The sequence below is a fragment of the Dysidea avara genome, chromosome 10, assembly GCF_963678975.1.
Source record: "Dysidea avara chromosome 10, odDysAvar1.4, whole genome shotgun sequence".
Classification (NCBI taxonomy): domain Eukaryota; kingdom Metazoa; phylum Porifera; class Demospongiae; order Dictyoceratida; family Dysideidae; genus Dysidea; species Dysidea avara.
Window position 1 is genome coordinate 10,798,186 of NC_089281.1, and position 26,143 is coordinate 10,824,328.

The window sequence follows — 26,143 nt, forward strand, 5'->3', positions numbered from 1 at the left end:
AGCAGCGGCCATTACGTTTCACTTTGAGCAATGTTCAGCTCGTTACACAGCATTACAAACGAAGAATTCAGTGTTAGAATTTCCTCTCCAGGACTACAGAAAATAACATACTGTAGGGAAGCCATGTATTGTTCTCCGTAAATAGTAGCGGAATGCATGGCTTGTTGAACTGGTTTCAGTTACCAGCTACATCCCCTTTGAGAAAACACGATGAAAACAGAAAGTTAAATATTAATACAGTCCTTCATTCATTGAATGAAGGTTTATTTTCTATAGCTCAAAATACACTTTTCTTCTGCCACCACTGTTTACCTTTTTACTGTAAATTTCTAGCTGTAGCAACCAATGAAATGTTGTACTTTTCCTGTTTGACAACACCGCATTATAACTATAGGTTTAATGGGTTAAGTAAATTCCTTACTGAGTTATGGCTAAACATGCTATTAAACCCATAGTTATAATGCAGTGTTGTAATAGTGTGTAGTAAGTGGTGGTTATAGCCAGCAATTTGAAACAGTTCACTAGAGGCTAGTCTAAATGCTGCAACAGGTATATAATGACTGAACTGGTGTATCATCTCGTGGTAAAAGGGGGCATATCCCTTTTCTATGTGAGCAAAGATGTAGAGCAGCCATGAAGCTTTGTGTAGAGAATTTGCATATGAAAACACGATAGACAAACTATACAGTTAAGAAGACACTTCTGACACACATACCTGCTTGAGAATTGTAGCTGGTGACCGTAGGTGGTACTTGGTCACCTATAGTAGTGTAAACAAACAATATCACACATGAATTTGTATGAAATCATTTAGTAGCATGTAAACATTTTAAAATATACACATACATGAACATACCAGCAGAGGATGATACTGTTGTTGTTACGGTAGCTATATAGTAAAATGAAACAATATTACACACTCACGAGAATTTTGTACAAATATTTAAACCCATGAACATCCATCATGCATACAATGTTTTGCCGACTGAAGGAGAGGTACACGGCTTCAACACTGACTATTATTTGATGGCTACACTCTATAGCGTTGTTACAGGTGTATATATCAGTAGGGAGATCATGTGCTTCCAGGAAGCATGCAACTAACCTTGGTAAATTTTGATTCATTCATGTATGCAGTTGTGCTACTACAGCCAGTACTACGGTTGTATCAAAGTAATTACTAACACATAACATAATTAATTAAAACCCCTCACCATCAAATTTGTAGAGGCTCCAATCTACTGCTTCTAAACTGCTGTAACTTATCATATTATATAATCCTATAAACCTATCATTAAGTACGGTAGTACTTAATGGTAGGGATCGTCAAGGTTCACGATTTCCCACCAAAAAATTACGCACCAAAAGCAGACTTGCAAAACCATCTCGGCGATTCAGCAGTATTGTATTACAAAAGTGAAGCACGATTCCGCCTTCAAAACGGCACGAAATGCATCCTATGAGTTTCCACGAATTTAAAAAAAATTCTATCTGATCGAATTTTCTAGTGACTGACTCCCTAACTGATGCCTTCAGCCAGGCCTAGCGGGAAGATGGCAACAGCTACAGTCCTACTTCTTGCATGAAAACGGCTCGCTTTGCCTATAGATTAAACCTTTCCTACACCGATAGAAATACAATCCTTGCGCTAGGGTCTTACCTTTCATCGTTCTTTAATGTCGCCATCGTCCTGGATTCACTACAGGTAGTGTTAATAACTCCACAAAATGGCTTCAATGTACGGCGCCACCCGTTTCAATAAGAGTGCTCGCTAAATAGAGTAATCATAATCTTCACGGTAAAATATTCGAATAAACGTGGTTGAAAGTTCGAAGTTGATTTTGAGCAGGAAGAGCGAGCTGTTCACAATCGGGAAGCTTTGTACGTGTAAGTGAATATATTTAGCGACTTATCTCTTTTGTTTCTGGCAAAGTTAACCGGCAAAATTAATATTGCTTGCGTTTGTAAACGCATTTCTTTGCTGTAAACAACGTATCTACCTCAAGTATTTGAGCGATATTAGAAATAATTCGTAGCAAAATAGCGTTAGCTAAGGGTATTTTGGTTATTATTGCTTTGTGTGTTTTCTCTGAGGCAATATTTGGTGCGGCAATGCCTTCGAAGGAAGCGGCGCGGAAGAGTAGAAAGAAGGAGAATAACAGGGCGTACTATGAAGCTCATAGAGAGTCTATACTCTCAGAGAGAAAGGACAAGTACAGCAGTGAATGCCGATCACAGCGTCATGCTAATGAGTACTACAAAAATGTAACAGTGTCGCGTGAGAAATCAGCTGAAGTCACTAAAACATCATTTAACAAAGATTTGGCAAAGTCTCGCATTGAGTCAGCGGAAAGGCAAAGGGAATACTACCATCAAGACTTGGAAAAGTCTCGCACTGAAGTTGCAAAAAAGAAAATGGAACACTACCATCAAGACTTGGAAAAGTCTCGTGTGGATTCTGCAGAGAGCACTAAAGAACATTACCGCAAGGATGTTGCCAAATCCTGTGCTGCTACTAGATCCTCAACCAGCAAGTACTACTTTTCTAATATTGAGAAACTGTGCAAAGAATCTAAACACAGGTAATGTTGTCTATAACATAGCTAGCAAACCATGCATGGACATTGAAGAAATAGTAACTTTAGTGTCCTGTGTAATAGAAACTGCATGCACATAAAAGATAAGATTCATGCAATGTTTGTAAAAAGTACACAAACAAGTGGAACAAAAAATTAGGAATTTTCAATATGAGTAGGGATCAAAGTAATAAAAAGTACTGAAACAAGAGAGATTATCTACCACCTGAAGTCATGCTAGTACACACGTAATCCCTACTTCAGTGCCATTATATCTTAAATCTTGGCAACTGAAGTAGCGATTACGTGTGTACTAGCATGACTTCAGGTGGTAGATAATCTCTCTTGTTTCAGTACTTTTTATTACTTTGATCCCTACTCATATTGAAAATTCCTAATTTTTTGTTCCACTTGTATATCAAATTACTTGCTATAGAACAAGGAATTCATTTATTGAGTTGCTAATTACACAGGAGCAACCACAAAGCCATTATATAACCATTGAATGCAAAAATTGATCTAAGTGAAACCAAACATGAATTTTCACACCTTTACAGGCTAACGCTGTTTAACACGCCACTCCAACCTATATAATCCCTCTCCTTACTGTTTCTCTTTATTAGTAGTCTTTGGAGAATTCTCTACAATGCTTGTTATCGACATTCTGAAAGTATGCGATTGCATCATCTAACTGCGTGACAGTGCACAAGAGACTGGTTATCCCTGTTCCCGTTCACTTAAGGGCATGCCCACTACAGGATAAGGACAGTGGCTACTAAAATGCTCAACTAAAGTTACAGAGTGCTTAGAATGTAATGCTACAGGCGTTCACAATCTAAGTGGCAGTGAGAAGGTTAAGCATGAAGCTTCAGTAGCTTTCTTAACAACTTAGAAGGTTAAAAATTTGCATAGACAAAAATTGGTAACATGGACATTGTAGGAAACTGAATTAAACTACTTGTATAATGCATACACAATCAATTGTAGTAATCTAACTGCATTATGTAGCTGTAATGGTAGCACAAATCTATTAGAATACACATATCAAAAAAAGTTTTTAAAAGTGGTGAAATTAAGCTATTATTACTAGTTGACTTCAAAGAGGCACATACCATTCACAAAAGGGCAGCCTGTTGTTAAAACATGTACTTGTGAAATCACTAAACTGAACATTTATTAGGAATATTTAAGACATGTCCTTATATGCAATGGTTACAGTTGCATTAGGTGATTGGTCACTCAACACTGGCTATTAGCCAGCAATAGAACGCTGCATATTACATATACATACAGGGTGCATAGTACATATAGTGTGCACCCTGGCTCATATTACAATTACCGTGGAACCCTTCTAAGATGGACATTATTAGGGAATTAACATCTGACCTCTATAAGGAATAATTTCTGATCTTTATAAAGAAGTGTCCATGTACAAATTACTAGTACTGTTTATTTGGTACCTGGACAAAAAAATGTCAATTATAAAAAGGTTGTCTACAATCCAGGGGATATCCTCTTAGAGGGGGTTCCATTGTACTACACAGTTACTTACCACTAGGAAGCCTCCTTGAGGACCTAGGCGTTGCCACAGATGGCACACCACCTAATGCAAAAAATATATAACAGTTAAAAGATCAGAAGCTTACGTCCTATTGGCAACTATACAAGTAGAGAAGTATGAGACAAAGGGTATGGGAATCAGTTTAATCCAAACTCTGTAAGCAGCCAAATCAGAGTCAGCACATTTACATCATCAGAAGACTAAATTATTATAGGCTATTTAATTAGAACTATACTATATGAAGAAGGTGAAGTTATGTGCATTAATAACATATGCTCAAGCTACTCAAAGGTCAAATTGGGTATTTTATTTTGCAGTTGGGTACTTGAGCTTGCAACCATGATTCGTTGTACTTACCAGGGGAACTCCTTGGAACACCATCAGATGTCCTAAGTGGACTACCGCCTAGAGATAAATATAATAGTAAACACTGTACAATATAGAAAGTCAATCTACAGTGTACTGTATACTAGGGATCATGAAGGTTTGGGCTTTTCTGACCAAAAGTATCACCCTAAAACCAGCTTCATGGTGCCTTGGTAGGCATAACCAAGCCAAGAAGTGCCTTCAGTATGACCTGAAATGCTTCCAAAAACTTGCTACGGAATTTTTAAAAAAAAACAGCAACCACAATTAATCGGTGTAATATTCTACCGCCTGACTGATGGATTGTCTGACCGATGCCTGCAGACAAGCATAACTCAATAAACTCTATGGCTATGGGTTTGATTTTTCACTGTTTGGCATTGCTTTATCCTGAGATATGCCTTTTTACATACCGCAATATGTACAATGCATGTATTCTCTTTTGTGTCCCACTCCTTTTTCCTGACAGCCCAAAGTGCTGATTCATGGAAGTGGAATGGCTTAGGTATTGACTAGCAGATGTTTAGTATTTCAAAGTGTAAATTACAGTATAAGAGTATTATGTGGATAACTTTGTTAATTCCAAGGTACGTATCTTAGTTGCCCACCACTAGACTGGCATTCATATAAATCACCTTGCATCATATAAATCACCCTGGTTCATGTTACAGTTACTACAGATTAGCTTACCACTATAAGGAGAACCCCTGGTGGATCTCGGCAACGTCCTAGGTGATATCCTCGATGATGTCCTTGTTGTTGTTGTTGTCGTTGTTAATGCTGCTGGTGGCATAGCAGCTACAGATGGTATCGAAAACATAACAGTTATTGTAAATGTCCACAAGCTTTTAAACATGTGATTACATATAGCCCTATTGAGATTTTAAAAAGTAATTATGGTACCTCCACGGCCTCAGCAGTACCTGGCTGTAGCTACAGTTACAAATTTTACTATTGGTGAGGCTGATCTTTAACTTATAAATGGCTCTGGCTACAAGTGGTTGTGACACGAGTGGACAAGTCTTAACTCCATACACTGTTGCATTAGTGTCATACAGTATGTATGATTAATTTTCATATAGGCACTGACCAAGTCAATTATTTTGCTTTTTTTGTCTATTGTTACAACTCCAAAACAGTACTCACCAGGCTTTACCAGCCCAATGGAATGAAGTTCAAGTAAGTGCAATCTAGTTGGGTTGCTCAGTGGGTCACAAATACAATAGTATATAAGCTGGTTAGTGAATTATAAGTAATCTACAGTGAAAATATCTACACTAATTGGAAGTTTTCAACTCCATCCCATGATAGGGGTCGGTTTCTTGTTTGGTTAACCTTTGTGATTCCAATACACAGTTTTTAAACTTACCAGGAGAGCTGTGTACAGTCAATGATGGTAACAATGGCAGACCTGTAATATAAATGTAAGTAAATAAACCTGAAAGTCGGTAGTGAATGTATGCCTATTCTATGAAATTACTGCAAGGGAAAGATTTCGGGAAACATCAAAATTATGTAAATCAAACAGAAACATGGCACAAACTACAGTGTACAAAATAATGAGGTCCAAGAACATATTTAATAATTTACAGGTTACCAAATCAGTAAGGTAGTTGGCTGAAGAGAACAATCTTTGACTAGGAGATGTCAAACTGCTTCCCAAACTTGATGCTAACACTTGGGATTCTGGCCAGCAAAATATTAAACTTATTCTTAGTAAACAGGTATACGTATATATAATGGGACTAAATTAATAAAAATATCAATTTTACAAATATATCTACTGTACATTTCATAAAACCAACATATCAGGCAATGTTGATGGAGCAATTGCACTTGCGGTCAGCGGAATTACTGAATGAAAAGCACAAAGCATGCATAAAAGCTTAATTGGTACTTGTTTTAAAATGGAAGTTTTAATTACCCACCAAGTTAAACTACTGTACAAGTAGGGCTGCAACAAGTACTGTATTATTCGATTTATCCAATCTTACGTTTATCTGTTAATTATAAGTGTTTACAGTTGAAATGGTGTTGGTGACCATGCAGCTATTTTTCTACAAGATGGACTGCTTTGCCATTTAAAATTGATTATCAGGACAACCACTTTGCATATATTTCAGAGAGAAAGTGGCCATGTACGTATGTGGCTGAATTCTAGCACTTTGGCATAGTTTGGTTAAGACGTCCAAATATCTGGATGCTAAACTTGACATTCGTTGTGGTCCTACAGTACTTACAAGCTCCTTTGCTTTAAGTGATGGTTAGTTGTTCTGCTTCAAAAATGACAGTGAGTAATAGCAAGAGTATATAATGGTAACCAAGAGTATCGAATGGATGTAATACCCTGTGATTAATGACTGCGTAAAGTAACACGGTTTCTATTGCCACTAAGGGTAGCTGTATTAAACATGACAGCATAAAAGGGAATTGGCTAATGTCAAAGTTCTGGCACTGCCAAGCTGATCCCTGAAGGCCTGGCAACATGCTCGTTTGTGCAATCGTTGTTTTAGTGAGCTGGGGTTATCTTGGGTCCTTCTACACTTTCCTTGTAAATAACTCTTGGTTGAATAACATGGAAAACTAGCATACAAAGACCCGTTGAGTTCAAATTACCATTTTGCGTAAACAAACAATTACTGAAATATCCGTGTCACTTTACACAATCATTAATACACCGTTCGACACTCTTGGCTCTATTATATACTCTTGGTAATAGTCACCTCATGTATTAAGTTATCCTTCTTCAATTTCCCCTGATGAAATTGATCAATTTTGCCATGAGATGTGATACATGCTCAAGCTAAGAAAAGGGCTGAGTTATGGGTATGACAGTGGAATTTTGTTATGCAATAGAGGTGCATGAAAGCTACAGTTTACCTGTTTGAGAAGGCATACCCCATTGACACACAGTGTGCAAGACCAAGCCATCTGAAACATACATAATTCGGTAATGCTAGAGGTTCGAAATGCCCCCATTCCAACAGCAGGGGGAACCACTAGAACCAAGGCTTCTGGTTAGGTAGAAAATGCATATAGCTGTGTGTATACAGCTATATTGCATGGCACCAACATACTGGGCAGTCGGTTCATCGGTTGGGACAAATAAAAAACATACATAAATCATGCATAAAATTTATAAGATGTTTTACTTTATAACCACAAAATATTATATTGCATGTACCCGTCAAGTGATACATATACTTACCACTAGAGGCACCGGTCATTAACGATGGGATTGGTGGTGGACTACGACCTATGTACAGTAAGATATATATACTGTAAATGCAATTCAAATACCATATGACAACAAATATTGGTGAAGCTAATATTTGGCGATTTGCTATAAAATTGCAGTTGGCGAAATTTTAATTTGGCGTGTTTCCACGCATGCAAATGGGTGTGGCTTACTGACTAGACTAAAAATCATACTCGATTAGTGGGCGTGGCCCCCCGTAAGGTTGCAGACAGCAGCAGACATGAATTCGTGTGCAGCCATTGATAAATGGGCGAGTATGCCTACAGACACTCACTGAAAAATTGGCGAATGACGTAAGCACGATGCTGTACTGGCCAATTTATTTTGTAGTCGCACCCACTTGCAGGATTATTTGATGTCTGTAGGCATACTCGCCCATTTATCAATGGCTGCACACGAATTCATGTCTGCTGCTGTCTGCAACCTTACGGGGGGCCACGCCCACTAATCGAGTATGATTTTTAGTCTAGTCAGTAAGCCACACCCATTTGCATGCATGGAAACACGCTAATTTACCAGTTTCAGCAGTATCCACGAAGGTTTGTAAAAAGACCTACTTCAACAACTGCTTGGCCCAAGGTTTATTTGTATCTATTTAATGTGTTTGTTTATGTGAAAAAAAAATCATCAACGAGTTTAAATATATATATATATTGACGAAATTTAAATTTGGCGGATTAGTGACGAATCGCCAATTCGCCAAATTTAATTGATATACGGTATAAGATCCTCTGTGTGTCATACAGTACTTCATTAGTCACACACTAGTTATCCACAAGTAAATGTAGACATCTCAGATCAAAAAAATTCCAGAGGATACATTTGCCATGTATACCTGAGACATCTAAATGTAGCTAAACCAGTGTACATCAACATGTATCCCAGAAAGTGGTTCCAGTTCTAAAGAGCAAGCCACTTCATCAAAACAAGTATGGTCCTGATGTGGATGAGGTAATGGTACTGCCCTCTGTTCACTTTATACAAGCTCAGACTGAAATCAATTGTGGGAATAAATTAATGCTCTCATGACTTTTACCACAAATTGAAGTGTTGCCACAGGAAGCACTCAAATGAAGGTCTTTCAGTATCCTTGTCATTTTACAAGTTGGGAAACATTACTTAAAAGTGATTTCAGTGCATTCACAAGCATTTCCACATGTTTTTGAATACAGACACACCCACATTACGGATGACACGAGTTAGCCACTCTTAACAAAGCTTACCCCTTTAGATCTTTAGTATATATGCATTGTGATTGGCCTTTAAACAACATGAAAGCATTAAAACACTTGTAAATTCTCTGAAATTTGCCCTACTTGACTTTTCCATGATATCCATAGGACTCATGTGTTTGTTATAACAATCCTAGCTACAATGTTACTTGCCGCCTAACCATAATTGAATCTTTCAGACAAGCAGATAAAACAATCCAGTGGTTACACTCGTATTGGCATAAAGGCTATCAGTCTGAATTTAAGTGTTATATAACTAGACATATTAAAAATTTAAAATAAGAAATAGGGATCACTGAAAAAAGCCACGAAACAAGAAGGGGTGGTAATGTAAACCACAAATCCCTATTTTGACTCTGCTCTTTTAATATGTCTAGTTTGTGTACTTATTCCAAATCCATTTATGGATTATGAGTTAATTGACACATTAATGCAGTAAGCTAACTCAGTTTAAAAGGTTAACTCAATAACTAGTAGTGTTACACTGATATGCATTTTTTCGCATTTACCGATACCAATTATTTGCCTATTCTTGTAACCGATATGCTGATATTTACCAATATTCTTCAATTCTTCAGAACAGTGGAGGAGGAGCAGAAAATCACCTAAAGTTTATGTGTATAAACTGCATTTGTAACGATAATGTAATTAATTGCGTGGGCAGCCAACTTTTACAATGTTTTCTACGGTTTTGCTGCTATCTCCTTTCATGGAAAAGGAAGCCAAGTAGTTATAAAACAGTTAAGCCAGCTTATCAAACAGTGTTTTTAGTGGGACTACAGACCCTTTGTGAAGAGTGATCAACTAATTGCGTGGGCGGCCGATAAATATACACAGCTTTCTATAGCCTTGCAACCATACCTGTGCAAACAAACAAGCCAAAACAGTTACAAACTATTTACAGCAAACCACTTACTGCTATATTCACCACCTTCTTTACTTTCACCTATTCATTGCCATAAATTTAACGATTGATTGTGGGTTTCGGTTAATCGGCAAATTATTTCTGCTTTGTAGCCGATACTGATACTTGTAAAATTAGCTAATATTGGCTGTTACCGATAATTCAACCGATTATCGGTGCAACACTAATAACTAGATATCTTAACGTATTATTAATTTTGTATTTATAGAGAGTCAAATAGGGATTTGTGGTTTACATTACCATCCCAGCGAAATTTTAATATGTCTAGTTTGTGTACTTTATTCCAAATCCATTTACGGATTATAAGTTAACTGACACATTATATTGTAGTAAGCTAACAGAGATTCCTTAGTTTAAAAGGCTAACTCATTAGATATCTTAATGTAATATTAATTTTGTAATCTATGATAAAGACTATATTTTCATCCTGATTTGTACACACACAAAATATAAGGCAGGATACATTAATTCCTAGTCTACACTCAGTGTTTGAGTCATCATCATCGTCACACTTGGTGCCATTGCTGAAAACACACTGCTATATGAGCTACCTACCTGTCAGAAGAATTACTGATTGTGCACCTATCATACAGGAGACAGTGTTGATGACAGCACAGGAGACTTGAAGAAGAACAAGATGTCTTAGGTGTTTATTCTAACAGAAGGACAAGAATGAAACTCTACGATACAAGTTTTAAGAATGGTAACTGTTAGTGTTATAATTCCTGTAGAGTTCACTTTTTTTTCAAAAGAGAAGATAAATTTTCACGTGATATAACAATGCATACATCAAGCACGTGCATTATAGGTGTAGAGTTGTGTAGCAGAATAGGTAGTGAAGAGATAGCTATACATTGTAGCTGTAGTGCTATTATTGTAGCGATGACGCTTTACAACACCTTTGTATAAATGCATGTGTGAACAATGCTGAATGCAGCAGCAACCACGTGAGTTGGTATTAATCAAGCTAAATAGGAGATGGCTAGGCTTGGCCGAAAAGTCTTCCTATGCCGGTGTCTGCATGTACAAATCACAATGTCACTACTAGTGGCCAGTGGCGTAGCCAGTCTTACATGCATGATTACCAGGGATTTGGCAGTCATTACCCATGCATGCAGGAGTACTTTAAACTGGCATATTGAGTTCCAATTGCAGGGACTTAACTGGGCTCTAGCCCTGGAAAGCCTAGGTGTAGCCTGCTAACAACAGTGTGTCAAAAAGTGGAACACCATAGGTATAGTCAGCAAAGTCTGGTTAGCATGTGGTCATAGCTAAATGTTTGCAACTGTCAATGTCACTAGCTGATCGGAGAATGTGCTAGAATAAGTACACGGTAGCTAGTTACAGTGACATAAGCACACTGTAAGTTGTTTGACATGGATACTGTATAGCCTAAATATTTCAAGGGGCAAATATTTCGAGGTTGAGCAGTGTTGCTAAGAATAAAATTTTCATGGATTTGCAAATGCTCCCAAAATGTTTTAGACTATATGGAGGTCTAAATATTTCAAGGCTAAAATTTTTGCTGATAACCCCCAAAACCTTGAAATCATCGAAAATTTCCCCCCTCAAAATATTTAGGCTATACGGTACCATATGGGAGGGTTGTTGATGATATGTGGTTAGACCACAAAATATTTTTAAGTGGTAGGGTTGTAATAAACACCCCACCCAACCTTTTTTGCGTGTGAAAAGTAGCCATGATATCAGCACTACCATTTATCTTCCACCTATAATGGACAAACAAAGCACTCACTGTGATGGCCAGGAAGAAGAATAAACTGGATACCTTGCATGTACACTTGAATGGCTTCTCGTAGCAGCTCACTAGAGACCCTATTATGGCAATCTTGTAAGGTAAAAGAGTGCTGCACAACTTCGATCTGCCATCTATTAACATTATAAAGGCTATAGTTGAACAATATGCATCCCAGAGCACACAAGATCCTGTAATTTTGTTCTTCTATGGCTTCTTCCTTATATGGAACAGCAGGCAATGGCAAAGAACTTAGAAATTTATCAAGGTGGAGGCCGGTTAGCAATCTGTAGGACTCAGTGAGTAAGGCTGTGTTTTTATCGCGAAAAATGGAAGCCTTGGGCTGTACACGAGTGAAACAAAATAATTATACAACCAAGTACTAAGAATAATATGAAACGCGGTTAAAATTACGTCCTAAATAAATAAATAATTAATGTTTGAGAAAACTACGAGGCCTAGAGACATGAACTAACTGGGGATCGATTCACCTGTGAATGAAGGCACAAACGTATAATCATTGCGCCTGTTCGTGCTGATGACTTGACCATACGTATAATTCTATATAATGCCCAGTACTACACCCTTGCTTAATTACAGAATGCGCAAACGAGAAGATTAGCGAATGTCTGTGAAACGATTTCAGGAGAGGGTGAGGCCACTTTACACATAAACAAGAAGATTACAAGTAAGTTTTTCTGTTTGTAACATCTCAAGTCTCCATGCCAGCTGCCAGTCACATAAAATATTTAGCTAATTAATTAACAATACAAGAAAACATTAAAACACATGCCACGTTCTTTACAGTATGAAATACAAGTAAACAATCTTGTCTTGTGCAGCTGGCATGGCAAACTTCCTTTTGTGTTGGTGTCAGGCAATTAAATACATGCTTAAAGGGACAATGAGCTGTTTACATGCTGTGTTTTGATGTATGGAAGCTAAGCCACTAAACCCTTGTCCAAGACCAGCTGGTTGCATTGTTATCTTGTCAAGTTCATGTTGCAGGTGGTAAAGTACAAGCATCACATGATTTTATTGGGCCCCAAAATAATCAGATGTTGTAAACAGCACATTGTCCCTTTAATCCTTTTTGCCTTCACCTGGCTTAGCTACTAGGTTATGGCTAGCTTGGCTGTCTTCCTTTACCTGGTTCATCTGGCTTGCATACTCCTACAGTATTGTGTAGCTATCTCCTGCAAATTGTGTATGCATAATTATAGTGTGTCACCCATCACTGTGCCATTGCTATACCACTGATGAACCCTATGTAGCTCTAGTTGATGTTGATATACTGTGCTGTATATTGGCTAATAATTTTTACTGATCTGGTGATGTTGCCTATAATGCATTGCTGCATACAATACTGCAATAATGTATAGTACTCTCCTGTATGTTTTGTATACATATACTGTGTACACATCACTGTGCCATTACCACACCAATGATGTACTGGCACTTAGCTACTGGTGGCCTTTAGTTACGATGCCACTATTGTGTTATATCTGTCACTACTGTGACATACGTATTGAGATGATTTGGGGATCGTGCCTTCACCACCTAATAGCCTCACCGGGGGGCTGTCGTGTTGGGGTATGTACTTGGTTGTATGTGACATGGTCCTAGGAATAATAATAATAATAATATTATGAATAATAATATGAACAATTCACGTAAAATTCGCAATTTTTGAATGTCTCCAAATTTCGTTTAGGCCATTTTTACTGCTATATCACCATTTGTCTGAGTTCAGTGTCTGATAATAAGCCATCTGAGTGTTTTGTTTTATGCCCGAGTCTGCTTTCTAAGGCTGGTTTTAGGTGACTGCTCTATTAGGATTTTCAAAATTCTTCTGCGATTCCTATTATGAACCCACTATCGTGGTTCATGATAGCTGAATCATGGGCACTCCTGATTTGCCTGATATGTATACCCACAGCCCTTGGGATTTAGGCACACATATCAAGCAAATCAGTCGTTCCCATGTTACAACTACATCTATAAAATATCTCATTGAGATGTGTTTGGATTTATTGTATTCAATTCATGATACTGTACTGTGCCAGTTCCAGAACCCTCTCAAATTTTACTATCTTAACTGCTGTGGATGCCCCGGCTACGCACTAGGGATGCCATGACATAGAAATGTTTATGTCACATGTCGTATTTCACGACATAAGCATTTCTTAAGTTTCAAAACTGAAGCTGTTACTTATATAATTTATTTTTATTAAACATGCAAAAATATGAATTTAAACATCAGTAATATTAAGTATGATATGACATCAACAACCAACAATTGCTCATATTTATTTGTCAAATTTCTTCATATTTATTGCATCAAATTTGATCAAAATGAATGGAAAAGTGTGCATTATTAGGAGACAATTGTGCCACAAAATAAAGAAGCCAATGTCCTATCACACCATGGAACTTTATGTCATGACATGCTGTATGTCACGACTATCGTGGCATCCCTACTACAAACCTGCACTCACTACACAGTCTGGAAACCACCTTAGCTGGATATGCTCTACATGCCATGAAGTTGGCTCCTTTTCTTTTTTTTGTGGGGAGAGAAACATAAATCTTTGCAATTCCTACTATTTTAGTACTACAGGTATACAGTATACCATGTAAATATTATATGATTATACTCCTGTACAATGCATGCATGCATGATTAGTCTTATACACTCCCTGTGCAGGAGTGTATGTACTCATATATTTCACATGTAATCAATACATTTATAACAATACATGTATGCTTACCAGATATGCCTCTCACTGCATCAGCATAGGTTGTTGCAACGGTTGTTGCAACACCTAGACATATGTAAAAACAATGATATATTGAAGCACAAAAGGCTATTGTTAAACTAGTGTGTACAACTCTTATCATTGCTATGTACCATGAAGCCACCTACCTTCAAAGGCAAATTTCAGGATACATCTCTTGTAAACCATGGCTGGCGATGGTATATTTTACATGTACCATGGCCTTGAGCAGTACCACCAAATTCTTTGTGAACTCAAGCCGAAATTAATTGTAGGAATTTATTATTGGTCATGTGATGAAAACCATGCTTTGATTTTGCATCCTACAGCACTCAAATGGAAGCGATTTGTCACACTTGCCATCCTATGAGTTGAAAAACGTTGGTTTAAGGTGAGAACTAGTATTTTAGCATATTCATAAGTGATTTGCCACATTTTGAATACAGAGAGGCCCACTTTTCAAGTAACACGAGATAAACACTCTACAGCAAAGCTTACCCCTAGTAAATGTAGTAATCTGTAAAATCATGCAGTGAGTTTAAAATACTTGTAAAATCGCTTAATTGAAAATTTCGGTGATACTGTTATATATGACTTTTCCCCTTCATGTTAACAAATGTAGTCACAACGTTAGCTTCTGCTGTCCCATAATACAATTTCACAAGTTGGTCTAATGGTTTCATATTGGTTTGAGTCGCCTGCAGGCGCCTGCATTGGCATGGCACATATAAGTTGTATCATATCAGTTGTATCACATCCCCTCGTGATTTGCCTAACATGTACACCCAAGCTCAAGGGCCATCAGGCAGATCACTCGGGTACATGATACAACTGTTACATACATACTAGTACTAACGGATATTGCATAATTATATATACATACTAACATACCTGTAACAGGTGTCCTTTGCAGCTCGTGTTGTGAGATAAAGCAATCTGTCATGAAAAATACAAATACAAAGATTGATACTTATAGTCAAAGAACCGCCACATAAATGTACGGAAATTACAGCACGAGGGGGCTAGTTGAGAGGCTAATACAGCACGAGGCAAAGCCGAGTGCTGTATTTGCACCCCCAAGTGCTGTATTTGCACCCCCAAGTGCTGTATTTGCACCCCCAAGTGCTGTATTTGCACCCCCAAGTACTGTATTTGCACCCCCAAGTGCTGTATTTGCACCCCCAAGTGCTGTACCCCAAGTGTTGTATTTTTCTTGCACACAAGTTTAGGCGGTGCTTTAACTGCTATGTTGTACTTCCTGGTCATCTGGCTTGGAGTGACTTTCTCTAGTACTCAAACTGCTGAAATTTTTGGTGATCAGGATATCATTAAGTGTTTACTCTATTTCTAGTTGTAGAACAACTAGTAGGATTAATTTGGCTAGTTGTAGCAATTTACAACATCATGCACGTGATCAATCATGCTGTCTTAGGGTTTAAAAAGCTTCGTGATCAGACGATCAGTAAGTGTTTATACAATCTATTCCTAGCCATAGAATGAACTCATAGAATTACTTTGCCTGGTTTTGGCGATTTACAGTGTGTTGTTTACATAAAATTCTTTAAATAAATTCTCTGCATAGCTGTACTGTATTTGCCAAAGTGTGCTGTATTTGCCCAATTAGTTGCATAACTGTACTGTATGACTCATACAGTACAGTTATGCAGTTGATCAGTACCATATGGACAATACGATATGCGGCATTGCTTTGATCCTCCCACGCAAAGTACAATATAATATGTAATTATACTTGCAAAGGCCAATATAAAATTACTGCTCCACATAAACAAGTATCTTTTGCATGGCTTATAGCTACCATTAAGGCCACCTTTGTAGTAATTAGAACGACACCTAATTCAGGCCTGAAGATTCACAAGAGATTGTAATAGGGAAATCACCCTTTGACCAAGTCATTAATAATCTTTTCTACCCATATGAACAGCTTTTAACCCAATGCAGTACTCATTGTGCAACTACTATATAAAAAAGTAATACTAAACGTACCTGCCAAACGGCTCCCACCAGAATGAATGAACCTGGCTGCTTGAGTCATTGGTATACCTATAGGAAACACATCATGATCATTAATCTAAATGATTAATAGTTGATGTAAATAATGTATTAATGCAAGGTGGATCAAACAGGACTGGTGAGTTAAAACATTAATTTTTTCTATGAATCAATGATGTAAACATATAGGAGATTTTTCAAAATTCATGAAGTCGCAAATAAGTCATAAGTCACACTTGTCAGATCAAACTTTTGACATGTCTATAACCTGAAGTGTAATAATAGCACACTTTGGGACTTTTCCCATTTAAAGTACAACATAGTACAACACATTATAAATAAACATTCACATATAAGGAAGGACACACACACATGCATTCACACACACATGTACACACAACAAATACAGGACAGAGAAAACATTTAAACATACCATGGATCCCACTGCCTGATGACGACGTCATCGATCCTATGATGATGAAAATATATTTACAGTACATTATAGGCAAAGCTTATCAACTTACCACTACTTGTGGCACTACATGTCACGGTGGGGGCTACATAGTAAAACAGTACATAAATAATAATTAACATTATAAGTACAATAGTAAGGCTATAACAAAAGAAATCTGAACACAACTTAGCTTTGGGCACAAGTTTAAAAGTATGTTGCTACTGATTGTATAAACGTGGTTCAAAAAATTATAATACAATTAACTACTACACACATTAGATTTAACTCACCAGTGGGATCAGGTGCATGGCTCCTGCCGTCTGCACTAGTGGTGGCTCCTATAAATAATATATCACATTATGATATGTAGTAGCTACTGTAGTAACCTCTAGATGGCCATGTTGGTTCACAACAAACTGAGGAGTTGATTGATGCAAGGTAAAATTTTCCCCTAAAGTTCGTAATGTCAAAGGATTGCTCAGTTGTTGTTGTTGTTGTTAACCAACATGTTCAAATTGTCACAAACACTGAGGTGACCTTTCATGTTTTCATAAACAATATGCAAGCATCAGCTAATTATTCACTGATACAGTAGTCTAAGTGAGCTTTGTAGCAGGATGACATTGGCTGAGCTGCTATAAATCCTTGAATCATCAAGCAGATGGCATTGACTATCTTATCTAGCTGTTAACATGCATGCACCTTGCAAAAAGAAACTTTAGGACAATTAAAGCAAGCCCCTAGTATCATCCATAAAAAAGTTACACTAGTCAGAAAACATCACTTAGTTGGTTTGAAGAGCTAGTATATGGTGGTAAACAGCTGACTGCATGCCTGCTTGAACACCATTATGTAATTGCATGGCTTGTATCTATAACATCTTGTAGATGACTTCAATAGAAATTAAAGTCTATAGACAACTACTAAGCTAAGTGAGCAAGTTTATCCTTAATGGGCTCTAAAATGTAAGTAATATAAAATAAAATAAAATTAAGGGATCACTGGAGTAAACCAAGAAGGATCGTGGCTACATTGAGTAAACCCATAAATGTGGCCCAGCCTGGGAAACCGGTCTTATCACCCATGTCAGCAGATTCGATTTTTCACTCAGAACACAGAGCTACATGAACAAACTATCTAATTTCAATCAAAATCAGCTAGATGTAAGTGGTCTGGTTTTGCTGGCTGCTTTTCCCAAGTCCAGTGGTGATCAGTACGTGCGGTATAGGACCTTAGTGGAGCTCTGGTCAGCCTGGGGATGGCTGTATAGATCCGTGGTGTTGAATAATTACCTCTGCTGTGAATTTCCTTTTATTTTAGCCAGACTCGGTCACAAATCAGGGTGAAGTGACACCGAAGAGTGGAAAAATCAAGCGCATAGCCTTAGCTGTTATCAAATTATGGTTTTGTTTATCTAAAGGTTCTATGCACTGAGTCATTCTTTAAAAAATTGTAGCTATTTATTGGAAACATTTCAGGTCATACTGAAAGTACTTTTGTGCTTGGTTATGCCATAGATATACGACTCCTAGTAGGGATTGGAAATGGCGTCATGCATCAGAAATAGGCTTGTTTCGAATGTTACAGGCGGTTTCCATAATTTGTATCATATACTAATTTAATTAGCCCCTAATAAAGTTTTAAAGGTTTTGCGAGAGTGATTTAGAATCTAAGAGCGAAGTGTGCTACCATCCCGCTAGCTTTGTTCCACAGATTTGGCATTAGATTAAAGCTTGAAAGACAAACGGTTACGCTAGACAGCAGTTGTGCAGAGTTAGGAGAACAGAAACACGACAGACCTAGTTAAGTTGTAACCAAGGAAATATGCAGCGTTTAAAATAGAGGCGTGGCTTACAAACCATACTGTTCAACTCTAATGACTATAAAGAGGTACTAAAAAGCCACGTATCGTCTATACCAGAAGGTGTACACAGCTGCTATAGGAACAGAAACATATCTTGGTGTACAAAGCAATACCAAATGGCACGATATGATGAGTTCTTTTGTGGGAAAGGCGATTCAATGACTTCCACCAAAGCAACCTGTATCGCTCAACCTTAGAGAACTTTCATATTCTGCTAAACCTACACTGATAGTCTACAGTAAAGAGTGACATCAATTGTACAGGTGGTATACTGGGTGTGTGACACCGTTTCCAATCCCTATTAAGAGTCGTATATCTATGGTTATACCGAACCATTACTGCTAAGGCACCATGAAGGTGCATGAGACCGGTTATAGGGTGATTTTAGTGGCCAGAAAAATCCAAACCTTCCACATATAGACATTACATTGTGCAATGGCGAATTGACATAGAATATTAAAAGGAATGTTTTGTAATGTTGTCTACACTACAATGGTACATATCCCAAATTATCAAAAAGCCTTAAAATTTGGTGATAATGCTTGTGCAATATAAATGGATATCATACAGTATGATAGCACTGCATAGTATATCGTACTGTATGGTAGGGGCCACAAAGAAGTAGGCATGACCCATGAAAAACATCATCCAAAAGCCAGCCTCAACTTTCCCTGACAACAGTGAGGCAGTATTGGTTAGGTAAAACTAAGCCCAAACAAGCTTTCAGATTCTTTCATTGTTCGACATCGCTTCGGCTCGAGAGGTGCCTTTTGGCATACCACAGTACATGTACATGCAATGTCATCTTCATATATCCCATGTCGGATGATTTCTATTACAAAGGAAAGCCATCAAGTGCTACTGCCAAATCTACACTTTTCGCTGCCAGCAAAGATGAATGAGGCGCATAAAGGAGGATAGTATTTTTTCCATTGATTGCAGAGGTGCTTTTCTAACAGTTCTTGATTTGTAATGCTGTGTAACAGGTTGAACATGGCTGACAGCGAAGCGTAATAGATGCTTCACTTTTCTGACAATAATTGGTAGCAAGGACACGCAACACTGTTCTTTTGATGAGTAAGCATGGGTTCACCAGTCACAATAATTCTATTTTACAAAAAAAGTTAATAAACAAGTACACAAAAATAGGAATTTTCAACTAAACTAGAAACAAGAGTTAATAATAAGAGAGGAGAGTGTCTAATGCTGTATGGTCCTGTAATAGATGATTGCGCAGAAGTTAAATGGCTTCTTTTCCACGTAACGTACAGACTGGCTAGTATACTATCGCATTTAACCACAAAGGCTATCCCAGACACAAGGGCGTGTGTTCAACTCGGATGTTCCAGTTCACCACGAAGAGCATTGCTCTGTTGCGTAAAGAAGTGTGGTTGTTAACCTCGAAGATAACTCTGGGGGAGAGCGTCTGAGAACCAATAAACACTGAACCAAAAGTGGAGTATCACTTTGGATTTTCACTGCGTCGCCATGTTACCCTACCTTTGAGCATTCTTGAATAGAAGGAGCACTGTTCCCTGTACATACAGCTCAGTCTTTAGTTCAGTCTTCGAATATTCTCAAGGATTCATCACGGTGCGGCTAAACTAATTGCGGTAAGGAAACGAACAAATACTAGAAGCCTATACGATACACGGAAACGAAGCCATTTAACTTCTGCACAATCATCTATTACAGCACTATACAGCATTAGACACTCCCCTCTCTTATTTTTAACTCTTGGTAGAAACCATAGTACATTGATAAAAAAGTACTGAAAAAAGCAGTAAAACAATAAGTGTTATATCCCCACGGTGCATTTCTTGAGCACAGTAAGGAAATAACACGTGCACCACTCCAGCTTGGGTACTTTTTTAAAAATCAAAGTTCCAGGTTCCTACTTTAGTTGAAAATCCCTACTTTTGTGTACATACTAACAAGAGTAAATAAACGTACCAGGTGGTGTTCTACGCAGCTCTCTAGTCGACCTGAAGCAGTCTGTTATGATAAATACAAATATAATAATCCATGCATATGTAATTGTACTTGCATAGGTCAAACAATACTTGTAAAATTACTAAAGTAATATTGAACGTACCCGCAAGACGGCGCTCACCAGCCCTACTAGATGTTACAAACTGGACTGGCATTGCTGAGGTGGTGGCTGTACATACACAACACATATCATAATCATTAATCTAAATAATTAATAGTTGATTAAGTAAATGTGTTATCATAATTTTAATGCAACACAGTGAACATTTGAACAATTTCACTTGCTTCAGTTATCCAAACAATTCCACTTATCTGAACACTTTTGGCCAACTATAACAACAAAGCTGTTTGGATAACTGAGGACCCACTGTACTGTATGATAGAAGCACAATAATACAACGAGGCAGAAAATAATTAAATGTATAATTTTGACAGTACACTATAAATCATTGACACGCCACCACATTTGCACTATTATTTCACAACAGGGATGCTAATTTTGGAACATTTCCCATGTTTGCAGTGCTGATTCATAGAAAAAGGTATTTTAATGTTTTAACTCACCAGTCCTGGTAGCTACATGTATCGATGAAGCGAGTTTATCCTTGTAGAGCGTTGCTCCTCAAGGGGGTGGACAAAAGATAGCTAGACTACGTACATAATGGACAAGGATGATAATTGAAGGCACCATACCACAAAACAGCCTGTCAGAAACAGGAAATAGGCTGTTCAGCTAATTGTTCATCTTCCATAGTGTTGGAATCCTCTACACCATATTCCTGGTGTTCATAGTCTTGCACAAACATTTGGAGTGGTTACATAGAAAAGCAGACCAGAAGGCAAGTTTGATGTGAATTATTAGCCTGATAATGCAACAACCTCATGCTGGTGTCATCTCAGTTTGGGATATGGTTGCATGATTTTGCTAACATACAATAGACAAGATAGGTCTTGTGTGAGATCACATGATCCAGACATAATGCTGATAGTGTGCAATTGTTGCTCTGAGTTTACTGAGGACCAGCTAATGATGTGTACATACTGGAGCTTATGAGCCAGCTTTTCACCAGTGCTGCTGTATCACGAGTGCTCAATAAGGGGCAAGATGGGCAACAGATTGACTACAACATGATAATTGAAGGCACCACCTGACCACAAAACACCCAGTCAAGAGGCAGATACCGTAAGCTGAAATCTCTCACAAAGCACACTCAAGCTACCTGCTCATTTTCAGTGTGTTTGAGCCCTTGACACCACGTTCCAGACCTACACAGAAGTCTTGCGTGGTTATACAGGCCATCTGAAAAAACCATCTACCAAAAGCAAACCAGACAAGTTTGGTATGCAAATTGTTAACCCACAGCTACAGCCTTGCTTCTTTGGCGGAAACACTTCAAATTTTGTGGAGAAAAACCTTTCACAATATTAAATACCTACAATGTGTGCGCTACTGTCTTACTGTTTTATCTTTGATCCTTCTTTATCGTGGCCATCTCTCATGGGTACGGCTTCCATCAAAACACGCACACCACAGTGCCCCAACATATTGGAATAAACGTGTAGTATAATGTAGCAAGCACGTGATTTAATGTTGGGATACACCTCGGGATATGCTGCTGCCTGTTCAACATTGCCACTACACACGTAAGGATTAGAGTGTTTGCTTTGGCTTGAAGGTGGTTTCTTTTCTGAGTTTAAAAACAGGTTGTATATGGTGCCTCTCTACAGACTCTATGGGTAGCTTTCCCAGAGCACTTTTCAGGCGTACTACAACTGAAAAACACCATAGTATCGTGTATCTCATCATCTAGAAAGTGGGCGTGACCCGTACTTACACGAACTAAAAGTAAGAACAGCCCTGAGGCTTTGTTGAGAGAATTAGTGGAAAATAATACTGTAGACACACTATAAAACAGTTGAAAAGATACTTCTGTGGGTAATGTGTTGTTTAAAGCGGTTTGTTAAAAATCCGCATCCTTAGGAATGTTTAGCTGTGTATTTTGAGAATTGCAGAGGGGGGGAATTACTAAATACTGTTATTCAATAAAAATTTACAACAAAAAAGTACACAAACAAGTACAAGAAAAAAATAGGAATTTTCCATATGAGTAGGGACTGCAGCAATAAAAAGCACTGAAACAAGCCGCTGAGACAAAACACAACTGAATGACTACATTTTAATCCCTACTTTAATCCCAAATTTTTTCTTGCACTTGTATAATTGCACATCTTCAACCTAATGTTTTCATTAGAAATTGAAGTCTATACTAAGCTAAGTGTCTAACAAGTTTATCCATTAATGCAAACAATATAGACATATGTGACTGGATTTGTGAAAAGGGGTCTTCCACACACATCCAATATGCCAACTTTGACAACTCAAACCTTCAGACTGAAAGCTGCTATTAACTTAAAATTTGTTCAGTGGTAAGCTCCAACATTGCTTTGTGAATGGGATAAATTTCAGGTTTATATGTTTATTAAACGCTAAGTTATGACTTTTGAAGCTCATAGAAATGTATGTGTGTGGAAGACCCCTTTTCACAAATCTGGTCATATATATTAGAAAATATGAACCGCTGAGCAAAAACTGCCGTTTTTGCAAACTTCTATTTTGCTATTAAAAAGCATTGAAATAAACTGGGTAAAAATACGTATGTTACATAAAATTTTACTCACTTTCAATAGCTTCGTTATATGCACTGAAACAAAGCTCAAATGAATAAAACCTACATGCCACCAGAATCCCCTGTTTGTTGGGAGTAAGAAAATCTTTATTTTTAATTCTTGCTCATACACAGTGCACAGTGTGTGAGTTATGGGTGCTTGTTTATGATGTGGTAGTAAAAAGTTTACCATCATTATTTGTGACCGGATTTGCAAAAAGGTACCTTTTCCACACATTTGACATACCAGCAAACTAAATGATGTAACATTTAACTCCTCATACCAATTAACTTGCTTTTAGTATCAAAATGTAGCCAAATACTGTAGTTACATTCATTGAAAATTTCAAGCAATTATATGCCATGATCAAAAATTATGAAGATTTAAAGTCCAAAAAAATGGGTCAAATTTTGTGTGTAAAAAAGGTACCTTTTCGCAAATCCGGTCACATTTACTTGTTGAAACAGCCTTCTTCTTTGTCTCCATGTAAATGTACAGGAAAAACACTTACCTTGACCGATGTGCCAGTTCATGGGGAACATACCAAGCCAAACCCCATTTTTGTAGCTTGTTTCAGTCTTGAGTTAATTATGATCAATTAAATGAGTTCCTGCAATTTATTTGCCATACTGTGTTGTACAAATCAAGCCTATTCCTATTCCAACTGTCTAGCACTATAACTCGCAAAACTATTCATCACTAAAAGCTGAAACTTTGTTTGTCCACTCTTTTGTTACTATAGCTAACAGAGAAGCAATAAAAGAAAACGGCTGGTTTTGCTCAGCAGGTAACAATTATGAAACTGAAAAATTCATAAACCAACAAGGATCATGTGTCATCAAAAGTACCAAAGTACATATGCTGGCAAAGTTAAATATTGGGTTTACTTGATATAACCACAATACTTGTTGATCTTTCCAGCCATCTCTTTTTGATCTGTGGATTTATTCAGCAATCCCTATTCCTAAACTTTGGACATGTCTATAACCCAAAGTGTAATAATAGCACACTTTGAGACTTTCCCATTCAAAGTACAACATAGTAAAGCAACACATTATAAATAAACATCCACATATAAGGAAGGACACACACATGCATACACAAACACATGTACATGTACACACAACAAATACAGGACAGAGAAAACATTTAAACATACCATGGATCCCACTGCCTGATGACGACGTCATCGATCCTATGATGGTGAAAATATATCCTTACAGTACATTATAGGTAAAGCTTATCAACTTACCACTGGTGGCACTACGTGTCACAGTGGGGGCTACATAGTAAAACAGTACATACGTATATTACCAAAATGACAATTAATATTATAAGAAATTTGAACACAACTTAACTTTGAGCACAACTTTAAAAGCCATATTCTGTCTGTATTAACATGTAGAGATTAATCCCACTTAGTTGCTTCTAATTGAAATGTGGTTCAAAAAATTACATATAAAGAAGTTTGTTACATGGCACGGACACTATTTTGCTTAATCACAAAACACTGTAATTTTCACAAACTAACCTGCAGAACTAATTCACAGTGCTTTTGTTTCATTGTAATATTATGTAGTGAAGGTTAATGGCTTTCAAGACATTGAAATAGGTCAGAACATTCCCTTCCAAATATCTGCCATACAATTTGCCATAGAAAAAGTTGAGTTCTTTTCAATTAACCTTAACATGACACGCTTAAATTTCCTCTGAATTCCTTTTGCTATAGCTCATCTTAATCACTGTTCACTGCTCTTTCTAAATCTGGTTCAGAATCTGAGGTATCTATCATGTGTCACAGGTTATTAAGCCCTTTATTGCATGCTCCCGAAACGCCCAACACAAAATTTATGGGGAAACTTGCTACACCGGGTCAGTTTAGGCCATTTTTACGTGCCAAATTTCTGTGAAACGGACTTCTTTGGCATTATTGTACTTGCAGTGAGTTGTTCTACACGTATTAAGCTAGGAAAGTTACTAACAGACTTGAGGTAGGTGATACACAATAATAAATTTAATTCTTAACGATTCTTCAATCGAAATGCATTGGGCATGCCTGTTCCAGCTGGCATTTTTGTCATCAACAAAAGTGTAGCAAATGTCCGCAAACTTCTTGATATGCTTGTCCCACAATACAATTAACTATCACACACACACACACACACACACATTAGATTTAACTCACCAGTGGGATCAGGTGCACGGCTACTGCCGTCTGCACCAGTTCCTGTGGGCGATGGGGATCTGGACATTCCTATAAACAATATAATCACATTATAATATGTACGTAGTACTGTAGTAACCTCTAGATAGTCATGATGGTTCACAAAAGACTGACGAGTTGATGTGGGGTACCCTAAGGCCACTCCAAATAAATTCTCTGTTTCCCGTCCTGGAGTCAAGCATATTTGCATGTGGGCGGGCGGTCCATTTCCATTATTTCATTATAAGTTTGGCAGCTTTTAAAGCCATTATTTACCTGGCACAACCATGAAAGCTACATAAGAGCATGCTTAAGCTTGTTCCTTCCTTTTCAAGTTGCAAAAATAGTACAAACGTGAAGTTTGTGTCAACTTGATAGCACTGCTGACACGTGAGCTGACACTGTTTCAAGATGGCTTTTCTGAGCCTGTCAGTATGCAAGAATAACCAGAAAATATGGAAGAAGTACGGAATAATGGGCTGACAGTAACCAGATGCGGGC

General features: G+C 37.6%; 1 protein-coding gene across 1 annotated transcript in view; it reads right to left on the reverse strand.

Moving 5' to 3' along the window:
- LOC136236743 (uncharacterized) overlaps positions 1–25,931 on the reverse strand; it is a 39,062-nt gene extending 13,131 nt beyond the window's left edge. Inside the window, exons 1-11 of the mRNA XM_066026987.1 lie at positions 25,919–25,931; positions 25,625–25,693; positions 20,876–20,941; positions 17,207–17,254; positions 16,987–17,019; positions 16,896–16,931; positions 16,457–16,513; positions 14,447–14,500; positions 7,712–7,759; positions 4,495–4,542; positions 716–760 (exon numbers count right to left, since the gene is read on the reverse strand). Coding sequence (XP_065883059.1) covers positions 716–760; positions 4,495–4,542; positions 7,712–7,759; positions 14,447–14,500; positions 16,457–16,513; positions 16,896–16,931; positions 16,987–17,019; positions 17,207–17,254; positions 20,876–20,941; positions 25,625–25,693; positions 25,919–25,931 — 517 coding nt within the window. The remainder of the gene's footprint in view (positions 1–715; positions 761–4,494; positions 4,543–7,711; positions 7,760–14,446; positions 14,501–16,456; positions 16,514–16,895; positions 16,932–16,986; positions 17,020–17,206; positions 17,255–20,875; positions 20,942–25,624; positions 25,694–25,918) is intronic.
- Positions 25,932–26,143: the final 212 nt, after the last annotated feature.